Source organism: Lissotriton helveticus, chromosome 2_1, assembly GCF_964261635.1.
Source record: "Lissotriton helveticus chromosome 2_1, aLisHel1.1, whole genome shotgun sequence".
NCBI lineage: Eukaryota > Metazoa > Chordata > Amphibia > Caudata > Salamandridae > Lissotriton > Lissotriton helveticus.
Window position 1 is genome coordinate 2031100646 of NC_136059.1, and position 16663 is coordinate 2031117308.

Consider the following 16663-nt stretch of genomic DNA (forward strand, 5'->3'; position numbering starts at 1 on the left):
AAGCCAAAGGTTTTCTATTGAGCCAGGATCCTATGTTCAGCTAGCAATGATGGGGACACGAGATGGGACAGTGAGACTTGGACAGAGGAACGGTGGATAATATTGGGGAGACTGGGAATGGAGCCACTGTTGATGGAATGGTCTTCACCAAAATGATAGCATCTCACTGGACGGAGCAATAGAGGTTTATGGATGCTCCTTTTTGGCCTTCCACCTGGCACCTGACCAACCTTAGGCAGGATTGGAATGTGAGTACTAATCTGGAGGTGGGAGTAGGAGAGGGTAGGAGGCAACAAGAGCCAGAAGGAAGCAAACCTCCAGTGCTGACCCAGTTGGCACACTGAGCTATTCTTCTTATCTAAAGGGTGTGTTTGCAGTCTGTAATCAACTTTATTATTCATGAGGTGGAAAGACAGTATTCTAAACTATAGAACGGCAAAGCAAACACTCTTCAAAAGCGTTCATTAAATGCTAAATTGGTTTAGGAAGCCGAAACTCGACTTCCCTTTCTTCTGATAGTAGTTATCATGACATTATGTCAACAGTTTAATAAGCACCTCTGCAGCCATACCAGACTCTGTACATTCCAGTCTGCATTCTTCACCTGTCACAGTGTGAAAGCTGTTCTGCTCTTGAAAGCAGACAGCGAGCTTGGTGTGGTGATTGGGCCATTTTGCTGTATATCGCGGAATCACTCTTGGACACTCTCGACTAAAAAAATATTAAAAAGGTATCCTAAAATTGATATTTGTGGCAAATGTTCGTACAGAGATTAGTTTCTTTCTTCTTCTACATGCTAGTAATCATTTCCAGATTGGAATAGCGCAGACCCTTTCCTGTGTTAGTGTGCTCACTTACTTGTTGAGGACAAACGTAGTAGGTTGGTTAATGTTAGAGCGCAGTATTCTGAGACTTGAAGAGGGTTTCAAGGTCCAACACATGGTAAACGACTCTTGAAAAATTAATATTGACTTTGAGGTCAATATTGCCTCCTATTTCTCTTATTAAAAATGTTAAACTTAGTGTTCCTTTATAAGTTACTCTACTTTCTGATCTCTCTAACATTTCAGAGTTTATTGCCATGCACTTTATTTGACAGTTGTTAAGACTGGCCTTTTAATATTCTCTCAGTATACTTAGCTGTGCAAAATTCTCGTGACTCTTCCTTGCTTCAGATGAGATTTTCAAAGGCCTAAATTAAATATTCAAGAAGCTAATTGACAAATGGCTATAAAGCAAAATCCCAAGTGGTGTTTCTGAAAGTCGCAATGTATCCAACTAACTCTAATCCAATCTACATATAGTTTCTATTAATATGGGTGGTTAATCAAGCTTCCGTCCCCCTCTTTTGGCTCGAGCCAATGAGTGAGCATGCAGGAGCAGGTGGGAGTCCTCTCGGAGTGTGTGTGAATTAGTGGATCTGTCCTCACCTCAAGCTGCGTATGCTACTACACAGTTCAGCCCTCTGCTACCATGATTATGATGCTGTGATACTGGTCTCCCGGAGTTCTTGAGAAGACTGAGATGGTGAATGATGTATTCCAGTTGGACCTCAGGGGTGTTGATGTTCCTCACCCACCATTAGTTCTCGCTCACAATGGCTGTGGAAGTGGGTGAGGAATGGCTTTGAGGGAGCCATTGATCTAGACCTGGATACAGCAGGATGCAGCGTTTTCATCTAGTACATTTGAGAAGTAGGGCATTTCAGAAGCCGTTCAGGTATTTGCTTCTCAAATCCAAAGGTAGTTAACACATAAAATAACTCTCGAGCAGATGACAGCATTGTAAATCACTGTGGAAGCAAAGAGGGGGTTACCAGGTGTCTGACTTAGATTTTCATAACAAAAGGTATGTGGCTCTGGCAGGACAACACCTCCTCTCCCTTATGGAAAAATGTTCCGTGGGAGGTAGAATGACCATGCAGACCTCCTCATAGGTCACTCTCATCCTCGGGTGGGGGGGGGGGCTATGTCCGAGGAAATAATTCAGGGCCTGAAAGCCATGAGCTAATCTCTCTTCATTGGAGGTCAAGCAACTATTGTTACTACCTTTACAGGCCTAGAGAGCTGATTTACTGCTCCCCCTTGGCTGAAGGTCAATTCCTGGGAAATATATTTCATCTTTAGTAGCTTGTGTGCATGAATTCCCTGTCATTTTCCTGACACCTCATACATATCGAGGAAGAATCCCTTCCCATATGCCAGCGCCTTGTCCTGGTACAGAGGTGTAGCATAGCTATTTAAATTGTATACGTCCGTGGCAGGTGGAGATAGCAATCTGCCTAAGGTCCTTTCATGTGGCATGCCAATTTTTGTCTTCCAAGAGGCTGCAGTATCGTCATGTTTTTGTAACATTTTGATATCTTTTTGACTGGTAATTCGCCTTTGATCAGCTTTATCGCCAAAGGGTTATTCTCTGGATGATCATCTAAGGTGCTCAAGTAGGATATAGATACATGGCGAAGTTGCAGGTACTGAAGGAACTGGGACTTGAGTAGACTGAATTCCTTTTGTAGTGTTGTAAATGATTTTATGTAATTGGGTGTTACATCCCGTGTTGTGGAGACACCTGTTATCCCACTTTGCAAAACATTTAATGCTTTAACCTCCTTGTTTGTCATTTACTTTGTTTAGCCCATTGTATGAAGGGAATCCCCACACCCTCATTACCGTCTGGTAGTAGGCAGTGTCTCTGCCGGAAGTCTGTCTCAGACAGGAAGTGTAGCCATTTATGTCTACACGCTGTCTACTACAATATGTATGGTCTGTTCTGATGTCAAAAATGCAGTCATTAATGACTGGTAGGTGGGATTTACTGGTGTATGCCAGGAAGTCAACGTTGCCGAGAGACCCCTGTGTATTAATTAACAGAATTTAGCAGTTCTTAGTCATGCTCCTGCTGAAGGACCAGGTATTCCATAGAAAGGAGCTGACCAAATAGTTTTCTTGTTTGTCACAGAAAAACGGGTGGTCTTTGAATTCTACTGTGTCTGGATTTTCTTGGGGTCTTTTATCCCCAGGCTGAGATGCCAGTGGACAGCTGTTAGAACCTTATCAAAACCTTTGAAGAGCCATGAGCATTTGCATCCTTTCAACCCTTACATAGGGTTTAGGTAGCTTTCAGTTACGGCAAAGAGTTTTGATCTTTAGATTAATTTTATCAGAAGATATAGTGTTTTTAGTAGACATTACCTTTAAATTATTTTTATCGGAAGATATAGTGTTTTTAGTGGACATTACTTCACCTTACATACTTGTGGAGTGGGGGACCCTGGATGATCATGAGCCCTACCTTTGTGTCTTGCCAGAAAAAGCAACTCTCAGACCAGGTTCATTTCTTTGCTCTGAGAACAAGACATTGTGCTGCCTTAGTTTTATCTAGATTCTCAGTTAGCGAAGGAGGTTTGATCGCACCAACTTCTGGTGCTGACAATATTGCTGTGCCACTAACCCTTTAGCGGATATTTCATTTTAAGCCCAACCAAAGATTCAACAATTTTTTCTGGTAGACACCTTTTGCCTGTACCTAACCCATAATGCCATAAGCCCATGAGTTTTCACCAGTTGTCTGAGAAACAGCAAGTACAGTGTAGAACAGCCTACACACGCTTCTAGCAAAAGACACACAATTGATGGACGGAATGCAGAACAAATCAAAACATTCACCCCCAGTCAAGAGATCTGAGCTAAATCCATCATTCTTTTCCTCACCATGCCACCCCAGTTTAGACCTGGCCATATGCAAATCAGTCTTGACCCTGTTCCTTATAGGAACAGTCCAGCCCGAACGGCCAAGCCAAGCCAGTCCTACCTGGACCGGAAACAAGCATCCTAGGACCGGTTTCGGGGTTTCACCCCTCTTCAGCCAGGATAGCTTGATTCCAGTGGCACAGTGAGCCCAGGACCCACGTCTGGGCATACCTGGTGCACTTAGGGCGAGAAAGCACTACACACTCTTCTAGGCAGTCTACCGAAATGTCATCACCTTTGCTAAGCTGAGTTTTAGCTATCTTTGAATAATGACCACAAAATATAAGCTCCTTCTTTGTGAAGCTATAATGGCATTTTCCATTGCGAACATGTTGCAGTTAGATATTCTTTCATCTTGGGTACATGGCTCACATTTAGAAGACACATTTTTACTTGGCCCGTGGTTCATTACGAGGTTCATGTTTTCTTGTGTTTTTGCTCTTCGCAAAGTGACCAAAGCATCCTATGGACCTAGGAAACCATATCAAGGTCTGGGACTTTTCTTCCACAAGATTTGTGCGCTTACTATATAAGAGGAGTCCACTCCGATTATTTTTAGTTTGGGTCTATTTGTTTCTCTTTTATTGATTTGGTTCCTTTCAATTTGCACAAAGTTGAATGAGTTCATATACGTTGACATTACATAATCATTGCGACGTGTTCATTATAATAGACTTCCGCAAAAGTATTTTAAAAAACAAATATATCTTTAATCTGAGTACAATCAATCTTTAAAAGTAATTTGTGATATTTTAAAATGCCATAACAACGCTCTTTACATAACAATAAAAAGTGAGCTACATTTATTCTCCTCCTTGGAGGTTAACATGTTTGTTCCTTTGAGTTCTGTGCCCATTAACCTGGATAAGTGGATGCTAAAGTTAATAAAATCTCTGTCTCTACCTGTATCCCGCACTCTTTTTTGTAGCTCATGTTATCAGACTTGCTGCGTTATGTGCCTACGGGGAAGTCCTATTAGGCAACAAGTGACGTTTTCCTGGTGCTGTCTCTTCTCTTCCGATTTGGCAACGAAGGCCTAAGCCTGATGTATCATAAATTATGGAAACTATGAATTAAAAAGCAATGGTGTAATCATCACAGACAAAATGAGATTGATTCTGTGCTCTTGGCTAAATTGTTAACTACCACATTACTACAATTTATACAGTAGAAAATTACCTGTACCTGTAGTAACTGAACTGCTCCTTGCAATTGCTTTGATTTGGTTGCTGCTTCTTTTCAATGTGTGATGGCCACATGCTGCAGTGTACCAATGAAGTGAATTGGTGATGGCTCAGCAGGGTGAGTGGGTGCAGATAAACCTCTCCTGACAATGTCTGCTAACTCATACCATGAAGGCTTATTTGTAGATTAAAAAAGCCCAGGAATAAGACCGGTGGTGGCTCCTCCGCTAAGGCGGAGGAGCATCGCCCCACAAGAAAAATAAAACAATAACAACAATGTTATTAGCATTTTATTTTTCATTATTGGCTACAAAAAAAACGGGGGAGGCGGGCCTGAGCTTCCCGCAGAGCAGGGGAAGGAGAGGTGGCCCTCTCCTAAGTGCACGTGACTGCTTGGCCGGCCTTTTCAGGCTGGCCAGACCGTCATGCGCACTTGACATTTTCTAAACTGGGCTGTGTTGTACAGCCCGAAGGAGAACATGCCCAGCCTCCTATTTCTGGCTAGGCGCCGCCACAGTGCTCAAACCAATCACAACGCTGCACAGCAGTGTTGTGATTGGTCATGGGAGTCGGAGCCTGGGTGCTTCTTGGTTCGTCGATGTGTAAAGGATGGAGGAAAGTGGAAGTTTTCTTGCTTTTGTAGGTCAGACCACCAGGTTATTCCTACAAACATGCCACTACCCCTAAACTTGAGATTTTGACAATGTCATCATTGTGGTGTACTTTGTACATTTGCAGTCGCCCTCTTAGAGAGCGAAATTCCACCAATACAGATTCTGTGAATAGGAATTGGAAATTTGCCCTCACTGGTGTTTTTATGTACTTGGAGACTGATCTCGTGTGTCCACAAAAACGTTTGCAAACCGGGCCCTGAATTGAGCAACTTTTACTGGGGAGTCCTGTGGACTGTCATTTACATAGGCTAGAAAGAAGCATCCAGACAGCAGTCACGTTTTATGGTATTCATCCACCATGTTCCATACAGGTCAGATGTCACGTGCATAGTGCAGCGGTTCCTTGACAGAGTACACTAAAATAGGGCTGAAATAAATTCGCTCACACGATGAAAAACGATTGAGCCTGTGAGTTTTCTGGGTGGAAATATTCTTTAATGACGTTATAGTGTGGTATTTTAAGCCTTTAGTAGCAGGGTTTTCTAGAACCTTCTCCGATTTAGTAGCCGCCTCGGTATAAAGAGATGTTATCCGATGTGATTCCGAATTGCTGCCGCTCTTGCCTTCCCTGTGACTCTAATCCCTTTGACAGTTGACCGAGAGCGGAGTCACGTGCCCCCATTTTCTACTTTAAACATTAGCAGTTAATAACCATGCTGTCACCAGTGTGTTAGGCAAATGAGTGGGATGCGTTATGCTGATTTCTGAAGTAGCTAACCTTCTGTGTTACTATTAAAATTAGGCTTTTGTCGTGTTTCATGTAAAATGCTGTGTTCTTTTGTAGAATGGTTTGTGTAAGGTTAGTATTTGAAGATTATTTCCAATATGCCCTTAATTCCCTGTTTGAGAATTGATCAGATTAATTGTTTCTCCTAGTACTACATGAACAATTGTGTTCATCTGAAGATAATATAGTGCCATAAAACACGGACCAAGTGGTACAAAAGGGGGTGGTATCTTTTGTACCATAAAACACGGACCAGCACTGGGACCCTAAATTCTAATACCACAAACTGTCTTTATTGAATAGTTGCACCTAGTGTGTGCTGCAAGAGAAATGTGTTGGTAAATCAGAGCGAGAGTAAAAAGTTTAATAAAACAAAAATAGTTATGCCCATGTGTATTATTGACAGACTTGTAAACATAACATCACATTCTCACTCGTATTCACTCAATGACACTCACACTCATTCATTCCCACTCCCAGATAAGTTATCTCACTGTCACTCATTCTCACTCACACTCCTTCACTCTCCTACTTAGTCATTATCTCCCACATGCTCGCACTTTCTTGCAGTCAGTCTTTCTCTCACGTATTCCCACTCTTTGAGTCACACATACCAACACTTAGATTACATTTACGAGAAAGAAAACATTCTGGCATGCAGCTCAGTAACCAAAGTTGCTATACTACTTTACACTGGGGGTGAGAACATTGCAGAGCCATATCTACTAAGATATGCCGCTGCTACTCACTTTCCCCAGCCCGGGTGCACAAACAGGCTGCCTAGCACCACACACACATTTGTTGCACCATGGTTCATAGCAGCATGCAAAATGGCTAGCGTAGGATTGTACTTGAAGGTTAAACTTCCAGTACAAAATACTGTGACAAGACAAAATTAAAACATTTCGCCAACTTAGTTTGCAATTTCAACCAAAGACTTGGGTTGTAGCTTCGGAACGCCCACATAAAACAGATTGCATGCCCCCTTGATGCAAGTAGCAAAAAGAGCTCGCGCTACTTACCTGTAGAAAAAGTTTATTCCTGGAAAGTAAATAGTTTATCAAGACTTACCACCAATTTGCATCATTTTTCACTGGTGGAACGTCTTGAAAAATCTACCCTTCAGTCTCACTCATTTTCACTATCTGTCACTCACTCACTTTAACAGACAGGCTCACACATACAGGCACATGCTACACACATACACTTGCTTTCTCTCACACAAACGCACACCCTCGTGCACACAACATGCATTTAAAACCATTTTATTTTACTTACCTCAGCTTCTAGAGGACGTCCTATTATAGCTCTTACTACTTCATTGTTGCAAATAGAGTGTCTAGTTGGAAGAGGTTTATACCATGTCCAAGTAGGGACAACAATCCTAATCGGGTTAATTCAGACACACAAACAAAATTAGCCTGTGATCACCCTCTGGTAGCTTGGAACAGAGCAGTCAGGCTTAACTTTAGATGTATAAAGTAGTTGTGCAACTACAATTACAGAAACACAGTGAAAACACCACAAAAAGGCTCCACACCAGTTTAGAAAAATAGAGAATATTTATCTGAGTAACATAAGACCACAATGACAAATATTCAATAAGTAGAACTTGAGATATGAACTTTTAAAGCTTAAATCCCAAAACTGTTTTTAGAAGTCAATAGCGCTAAAGGTTTTCTTAATGTAACACTAGACAAAATTCCGGCGAACCTTGATAGAATGCAGGCCGACTACAGGACCCACGCAGGGCCTGCTGAAAAAGTACCTTGCATGCATCAAGCGTCGAAGACTAGATGCGTCAGTTCCGATTCATGCAGTCAGGCCGATGCCTCAGTCGAGCCTCTCAGTTGGTGTTGAAGGATGGGTGCTGCGTCGAAGTCGAACCTTGCAGTGGCGTCTTGGAATTGGGTCTGTGTTGTCAAACCTCGAAGTTGGGATCCGCGTCATCATTGAATTGGTACTGCATCAGTGTTGAAAGGCACTGCATCAGTTTCAGTCGGCGCAACTGCGTCACTTTTTTTTCTATTCAGAAAACAGCTGCAGAACTCACTTCTGAGAACCAGGACTGGAGGGGCACCTCGGGAAAGGGTAGGAGCCAGAGACTGCAGAGTCTAGCAGCACCAGCAGGGCTGCAAGAAGTCTTTCGTGACCCTGAGACTTCAGAGAACAGGAGGCAAGAGAGCAAGCCCTTGTAGAAACCTGGGTCCAAGGATGTAGAGAACAGGTCCAGTCCTTCTCACTCCCAGGCAATCAGCAGGCAGGAGGCCAACACAGAAAGCAGTTAACAAAGTGTCATTCCCGCAAAGTTCTGATTTGGAGGTGTTCGGGGTCCAGTACCTATACCCAAATGTGCTTATGAAGTTGGGGGACTTCAAAGAGGCCTTTAAAGATCTTGGATTAGCTCTGTTAAAGTTTGTTTTTGTGAAAGTAGGTTTTAAAAATATTACTTTTGTTTATTGTTTTTTAAGGTGCTATATGGTTGCCTTTTTAAATTTTTGCTGTAAAATGTATCTCAAAATTTGCACGGGTGCTCTGTCCAGCAAATAACTCCTCTCGTGCCTTGCAGGGCTACTAGTAGCTTGTGGTGCTAAGATGCCATGCTAGGACTACAAAACACGTCCGTAGCGTAAAAGGTTTGTGGACCTATTTTCCTTTCTCCGTGGGATCCAGCCGCAGTCCGTGCAGGTAACAGTGGTGGGGCCATGTGGGGGTGGGGGGGGGGGGGATTTCGAGGGACAATGCTGGGGTAAAATTAATTATGTATTTAATTTTCCCTCTGTAACGTCCCTCGAAATCCCCCCCCACACGGCCCCACCGCTGCTACCTGCACGGACAGTGGCTGGGGGATGACATTTCAGCCAGCGTCCTATTAAGTTGGAAACCTTTGAAATACATTCTGTACTGTCCTAGGCTACAAACAAACTGTGATTTTATCCACTTGGTTAGCCTGAAGAGTACATTTTGCCATCATTTGTTGTGTGCATTTAGCAATAATTGGCTTCAGGATCGTCATAAGACAAGACTCCATTGTGGCAAATTTGATCTGATATTCTTAGAATTTATATTGTTGCAGACTCTTGCAACTGTTACCAGTATTGGTGGTCCCTGCCTAACTTGGCGGAGGGAATTACCAGGACTAACTCCACTGTTGAGTAAGGGCTCGGAGTAAAAGATGGAGCCAACCTTCGTTTCTTACATGGTTTTGATAAGGTATCTATGTTACTTAAGAGTATTCCAAAATAAAACAGCAATTACCCATGCTATTTTAAAAATTCAAGCTTCCGCACAGTTTTTTCACTCTTAAATAATCTCATCACTATTTGAGCAACAGTTTTGTGGTTCTGGCTAGTTTGGTGAATTGATCTTGATATTTGTGTTGCTTGTCTCACCATATTGTCCGGTTTCATTGCAGCCCTGATGATATCGGCACCTGTTGGTATATCCTTCTTTCCGGCTCTGTCTTCATCAAGGAATCTATGTTTCTTCCCAGGAGCAGGTATGTTTGCTTCCCTGTGGGGCATTTTCTGTTTCTTTCTAGTCTACTCAAATGTTAGCCTTTTGGTGTGGCGTGCCATATCATCGTTGTGAATGTGTTGCGAAATAATAGAGGTGTAATCATTTTTTATGCAATGTAGATTTCCTACCCAGTCATTGTTCATATGAGTATTTGTTTGTTCCAAAAGACTAACCCATTTGTACAAAGCTCCAGTTTTACTTCAGAAACATAAATGGAGCAAAGGGTTGTAGTTTTCATAATTCTTTATCTATATTGGCTCTCTTCAGGGCTTTGTGGACACTCAAACAGAGCCTTTTTCTTTCAAAAGGAGTGATGGGAAAACAATCACTGGCATGCACACAAGACTGACGTCATATTGGTATCGTGATTACACAGATGTCCATATGTAAATAATCAAATTCTGTAAATGAACGCATTAAGATTAAAAGTCCTTTCGATCACTGGATGAGTAGGGAATTAGACTCAAGTCAGAATGATTGATAAGCCTTTTGAGGTTTCTTGTTGGCCTTTGCCATTGTCCTACAACCGGCTGGTAAATAATCTGGTCACCAGCTGATAACGCGCTGCAAAATTCTTAAAGTGACAGCCACCAAAGTATGCTCTATAATGAATATATTCACATAAGGTGTCCAAAAAGCCCCATTAGGAGTTAAGTCTTGAGGTCACTTCATTGTTTTTTTAAAAATCAGTACTGAGGAGAGTCAAGAATAAGGATTTAAGGGGCATATGTAACAAAGCACAGTTTTTCGAGTCCTTAATAGTGATTTTTTGCGAATCGCTATTAAGGACTTGCAAAATGAAATGTATGTAGGGATCTCAATATTAATTGCGATTCCTACATATTCCTTAATTGCGAATCGCAAATTGCGATTCACAATTAAAGAATACTTTCCCATTCATTCCGATGTGCCTAGAGGCCCATAGGAATGAATGGGAAGACATTTGCAATTTGCAAGTACCCATTACCTACTCGCAAATTGCAAATGCAATTTCAAGGGTGCAAGAGTGTCAAAAAGACACCCTGTTGCACCCCTGAAATATGCATGTGTGCACATGTGGCGAACACACATGCCTTAAGGGCATGTATGTGAATTACATGGCACTTTGAAAACTGCAAAAAAAGTGCATTTTTCAAAGAAATCGCAAATTACCACAAACTTGAAGTTGGTGGTAATTTGCGATTTCTTGAGGCAAATTCGCACAACTTGGGTGCTTTCAGAATTACATTTAAGGAATCGCAATTTGCGATTTCTTAAATGCATTTGCAAAATAGGGAATCGCAAATTTTGTGATTCCCTATTTTGCGATGGCCTTTTGGGATGATACATCCCAAAAGGCTTTTTCCCATTCGCAAACGGTCCGATTCTGAGAATAGACCTGTTTGCGAACGGGAAATGGGCTTGATGCATATGCCCCTAAGCTACCTGTGAGCAGTGCTTAAGGAGTCTGCTCTTTTGCTTAAAAACAACAATTCGATTTAGAAAAAATGGTCCTTCTGTGCATGGTATTAGTGCACCCCATCTGGAATATTGGTTTGTTCCGGAAGGCATCACTGACTGAGCAGGCGCAGTCCTTGTAAAGGCAGCACCGATTGAGCGAGGGCTGCACAGTCAGGGGAGAGAGAACATCAGTGTATTTAGCCCATGTGGTCACAAGTAGCCTCAACACATCTGGTTCCTTCTACGCTTTCAACATGTTTTGAATTCCATTACAATGCAACCATTAATGCCAGCTATGAAGCTCTTTAAAACTCCTGGCACTATTCAGTGCTGTTCTGTTAGCCCGGTTGATGTCATACATATCTGGGCTTTCTGACAGATTTGGGTAGGACAGGCGGGGCTCTGAAGAATGCTTTTGAAGGGAGCAGCAGTGCCATGTAAACATGTTGGCTCTTCTGAGCTAAGCTCGCGATATCAAGAGAATTGCTGCAGTGAAGTGTATCTAAAAGATTAAGGTTATCCACTTTTGCTTCTAAGATTATATTTATAAAGAGTTGTCTGCACCATAAGCACTGTTTCTTCTAGCATACGCCTTTCCTTTAGTTCCGGGACCTAGATTTGTACGTGGAAAATTGACATATTGCGCAGACTTTAAAATAAAACATGTACATTTATAAAAATAGGATTTTAAAGTGATCTTTGACATACTTTGTAGCCTTGGAGGGCAGCGGTTCAGTACCCAACCAGCAGTTGGATCATAGACTTTTGGTAAAATTATTTGAGATTGATTAGTCTTGTATGCTGCACTGCTGTCCCTTTAAGTTTAATGCACAGTATATTACCTAATTCGAGGTAAAAGTCCATGCTTAAACGATAAATAAAAACGGTCTGGTTTAAAATGTGTCCCCACTCGAATAATCCATCTCAGTACACATAATTTAAGTTCCCGGCACATGACATTTGTTATAAATGGTAATTGATAATTCTGTTGCGCCTAAAGGATGATGAAGTGAAAAGTACTGAACACTTCTCTAAATAGCAGGTAGTTTGTTAGATGAAAAATCATGCTAATAATGTTTTACCTAGAGAAACCTGTGTTTACCACTGGGCAGCCAACATTTCGTTTTCCTTCCTTTTAGCTTCTTAATATAAATCTATTCTGAAAATGTTATTATGAATAGCCCTTAGCTGGCTTAATATGTTTGTTTGTGATGCTGTACTTTTCTCAGAAGGCGCATGAACACAGTCCCCCTTCGCTTTTCTGTAGTTTCTGCTGTACAGAGTGCTTAATTGAGAAACATGGTGATGTGTTCCCAAAGGCCTTCCTTCTAAACTGAGCCTGAAAATTGAGTTTTTAAAGTTCTGACCGGCTGTGAGGGAACTGGCAGAGACATGTAAGTAAATATGTACCTTTATAGTGGGGCCATAGCCTGGACCATCACCTCATGCAAGCTGCCTCCTCAACTGTCAGCCTGTCATGTCTCTGCACTCATGGTAGAGTTCTGTGGTAGTATTTTGGTGGAGACCTCTTCCAGCAAATTTCTCAACCAATGAATGTCCTCTGAGGCACCAGACTGGTCTGGTAAACTTTTTCCTCCGCAGTAGTTTTTTACAGAACCACCTGGTGGCACCATGAGGCTTCAGTCACAACTCAACCCGCATGAGTTGACTACACCTGCTTATAATGGTCAGCATTCCTGTTTTTCTGTGCCTCATAGATGGCCTATGCTCGCTCGCTCGCTCGCTCTCTCTCTCTCCATGCTTCATGTATGAAAAGTTCTCAGCTTCAATTGTGACTAAATCACGTCTCCCTGAAGGTTTCAAGCCCTGTCTTAACTGCCAATGTCTGAATTAGATCCACACAAAACCTCCATGTAATGTCTTGGATCCTATCATGCCACCTTAGCATTCAGCTTGTGTTTCCTGATTTACCTGAAGGCCATCAGGGAGCAAGAGGCCAATTTAATTTTGGGCAAGGACTGCATATACATGCCAACGTGTACTCCTTCCCCTACAGGAAAATCTCTAGCTAAGTGACGTCTTCTCGCAAAAAACACATAGAGCACCATAGTAGGTTGAAATCCACAACTTTCTTGAAAACACTGTCCTCTTTCATGGACTGTTGGAGTCGTGGCAAAGTTCCCCGATGCTGAGCTCTTCCTTGTCTTCTAATCCTATTCTGAAGCTGCAGAATCATTCAACCGGAATTTGTTACTTCAGTTGCTTACCTCTTGCAAATTGAGATCTTCTGGTAGGCCATGTTTGACTTCTTTAGAGTGGCTCTGGCACCTTCTGGGTCACTCTTCAAAGGCAGAACTCCTCCTTCATTCTTGGTGACTGACGCCTCCGACGCCTCCGAATTCCTCGCCTCTACAGGCTCTGGTGGCTAAACAGAAATTGTGGACCCCAGCATCATCCACAAGGTTGCCCCTGAGTCTGGCACAGTATTCTCAAACACTGGTTTTTATAAATGTCATTTATATCATTCCCAACAATCAGTGAAATCACTGCATTCATTTAATTCTATTATGCTACAATATACGACCAGCACCCACTGTGGTTTAATATAAAACACACGTTTTATACACTTTTCGAAGCACAGAAACAAATATGAAAGGATCTTCAACAGAACATGAACAAAAACTAAATAATTTTCTTCAGTGCAGTATGTGCTCCATGGAAGAAGGAAACCCACAAATAAAAGACCTCTAATTATAGAAATTATGAGTTCATAACGAGCAACACTTTGGGTATAATAAGTCCATTTTATGGGATGAGTTGTATTGCTTATTTGTTAGTTAATGTTGACGACATTTCGATATGACCCTCATCGAGGTAGCCACCTTTCATCAGAACACTACTAATATGGGAACATAGTGGGCAGCTTCCAAATTGGAACCAGAAGTCGGTCCACTGTGTGAGGGCGGTGAAACAGGGAGTGACTTATTATTCATGTGCATTAAAGATGTTTTTCATTTTTGTATGTGCTTTGAGCATCTACTAAATCTAGCAACAAGAAACTGTCCCAAGACCAGCAGCTGGAATCAGGAGGACTTATCGCACAAATGTAGAAGCGCTGTGGAGATCCAGTGGTCTTGCCTGAGCGACAAAACGACTGCTTATCACTGTGCATCCACTCTGATTGACTGCAAACCTGAATCACTGCGTATCGCAACACCAACTGGAGTGGGTAATATTGATCCCCAGGCCACAGAGCCACTGGGAGAATGAAACTGCAACCTGAAGTGATGGAAGTAATCTTCTTGCGATTGGAGTATCGATCCATGGACCTCTTTACCGTGGCCCAGAACAAGAAATATTCTCCGTTTTCTGTCGTACACTTCCCTCTGAAGGGTTTCCTAGGGAAGCCTTCAAGGTCAGCTTGTCTCAAGGCCTGCTGCATGCATAATCGGACAGCAGATCCTCCTAGACCCGGACCGGCCAAGGAGAATCTGGTACTCCAATCTTTTCGTACTCCGCTTTCGTCTGATTCTTATTCTCCCATGCATGGTGGACTTGCTCTCACAGCAGGATGATCAGGACCTTCGCCCCAACCCTCAAAAGCTGTGGCTGCAGTCCTTGAGGTTAATCGGTGCCATCTAGAAAACCTTTGCCTAGCTGACGAAGTTGCAAACATCGTCTTGGCTACCTGACAGCCTGCTATGAAATACATTTATGCAGGTCTCCGGAACAAATTTGTGCAGTGGATAGACTCAGAAGTCTGGGATCCCTTAAATCAAGCCTTTCTGACATTGTTTGTTTCACACTGTCTGTCTTTTGCACTCATGGGACTGAGAGCAGCAGCATTCAAAGGTCATATGACTGTCCTTCCAGCTTTCAAATGTCTCTAAGATCAGCCATCACTGTTGTAGTCACCTGTTGTGGCATGTTTTATGAAAGGTTTGCTTTACCTGTTTACTTCCACACTGTTCATTGTTCTTCATTGTGATCTGAATCTTGGGTTGTCTTTCTGAATGGCCTCTCCTTTCATGTTTCAGTTGTCTTTTTGATTTCTGTAGACAGTGCTGATGGTAGCAATAACGTCAGCTCATAGTATTTGAGAACTTCATGCCCTCTCTGTTTGACCCCTTTCACAGTTTCCTAACCCGCCCAGTAGGTCCTCCATCTCTACCTGCCCAGCCCTCCCTGATTCTGGTCTTTCATTTGGTCCAGACTGTCATCCTTCCATTTTCATCCCACCCTTTCTCCTACTTCATCGACTGCCCTCAACAGGACAGAGTGGATGATCAGCGCAGTGTCCTTTGCTGGAGTCAACAAAGGCAATTCGGGAACCAAAACCCTCCATTTCTTATTGGGTCATCCTATTTGTCAAGATCTGCTATGCCTTGGCAAAGTAACTCCCTCCAGAGGACATTCACACCCAGTCCATATGTGCCATGGCTGCTTCCTCTGCTCTCAGCAGAGGTGTTAAGTTGGCTGGCATATCCTGGGTGGCTAGGTAGTTATTTCTACATAGGACTGGTAGAATTTAAAGTAAAGCAACAGACAACAATCCCAGGTAAATAATTGCACACCTAATGGGGTCCACTTTATTTTTTTGTATGCATGTTCTAGTATAGTACATCTATTAGATTGCTCAATATCCAAAATTTGAATATCGAATTAAGCACTATAAAGAATACGTCCATCAGCATTCCACCAAAGAGTAACAAAGAATACATTTATGGTTTCATCACGGCTCCTCTTGGTTTCCTCCATCTATATTTTACTGGTCCAAACATCATACTTACAGATCTTCGACGCTAACCTGTTTAGTTTCTGAAACATTTCCTGGAGCTTCATCAGGTCTAGGAAAGATTAGGAACACATCTTTACATAAAATCTTAACTGCCACATCAATTTAAACCCGTGCTCAAATTCCACAAAAAAGAAGTTATGAAATAACTTAGGATATAAGTTTGTTTGATTTTACACAAATTGTAATCATAATATCTTGAATTTATGCCATGTTTATGGTATTGCCATGCGCCCTGAAAGGATGTGACTACACAAGACTTATGCTTTTCATGTTGTGAATTGATTATTGCACTATATTGATATGACAACTTTGCATGTTATATGTTCAGACACGAAAAGTAAATCTACTTACTGTGAAAAGACTGTGTTCTAAGGAATTACCATTTTTGTTTACTGGAAAAATGTGATTTAGAACATGAGAAAGCAAGGTGTGAATGAAAGTTGTTTTTTTTTTAAATAGAAAATGCAATTAATTTAAACTACGGTGGAATGCTTATGGACTTAGTTCTTTGCCAAATATGAGTGCTTAATAGTCCAATCACTGAATAACAGATACTTTGCCATGGCTGTGCTTCATGACTTTCTTGGTTAATCTTTGCTACTCATTCCCAC

The 16663-nt window shown here is 42.0% G+C and overlaps 1 protein-coding gene across 1 annotated transcript in view; it reads left to right on the forward strand.

Moving 5' to 3' along the window:
• The window catches only part of LOC144820356 (rap guanine nucleotide exchange factor 6-like), a 754449-nt gene that overhangs the window by 431226 nt on the left and 306560 nt on the right, over positions 1 to 16663 (forward strand). Inside the window, exon 4 of the mRNA XM_078677919.1 lies at positions 9750 to 9833. Within this exon, the coding sequence (XP_078534045.1) occupies positions 9750 to 9833 (84 nt within the window). The remainder of the gene's footprint in view (positions 1 to 9749; positions 9834 to 16663) is intronic.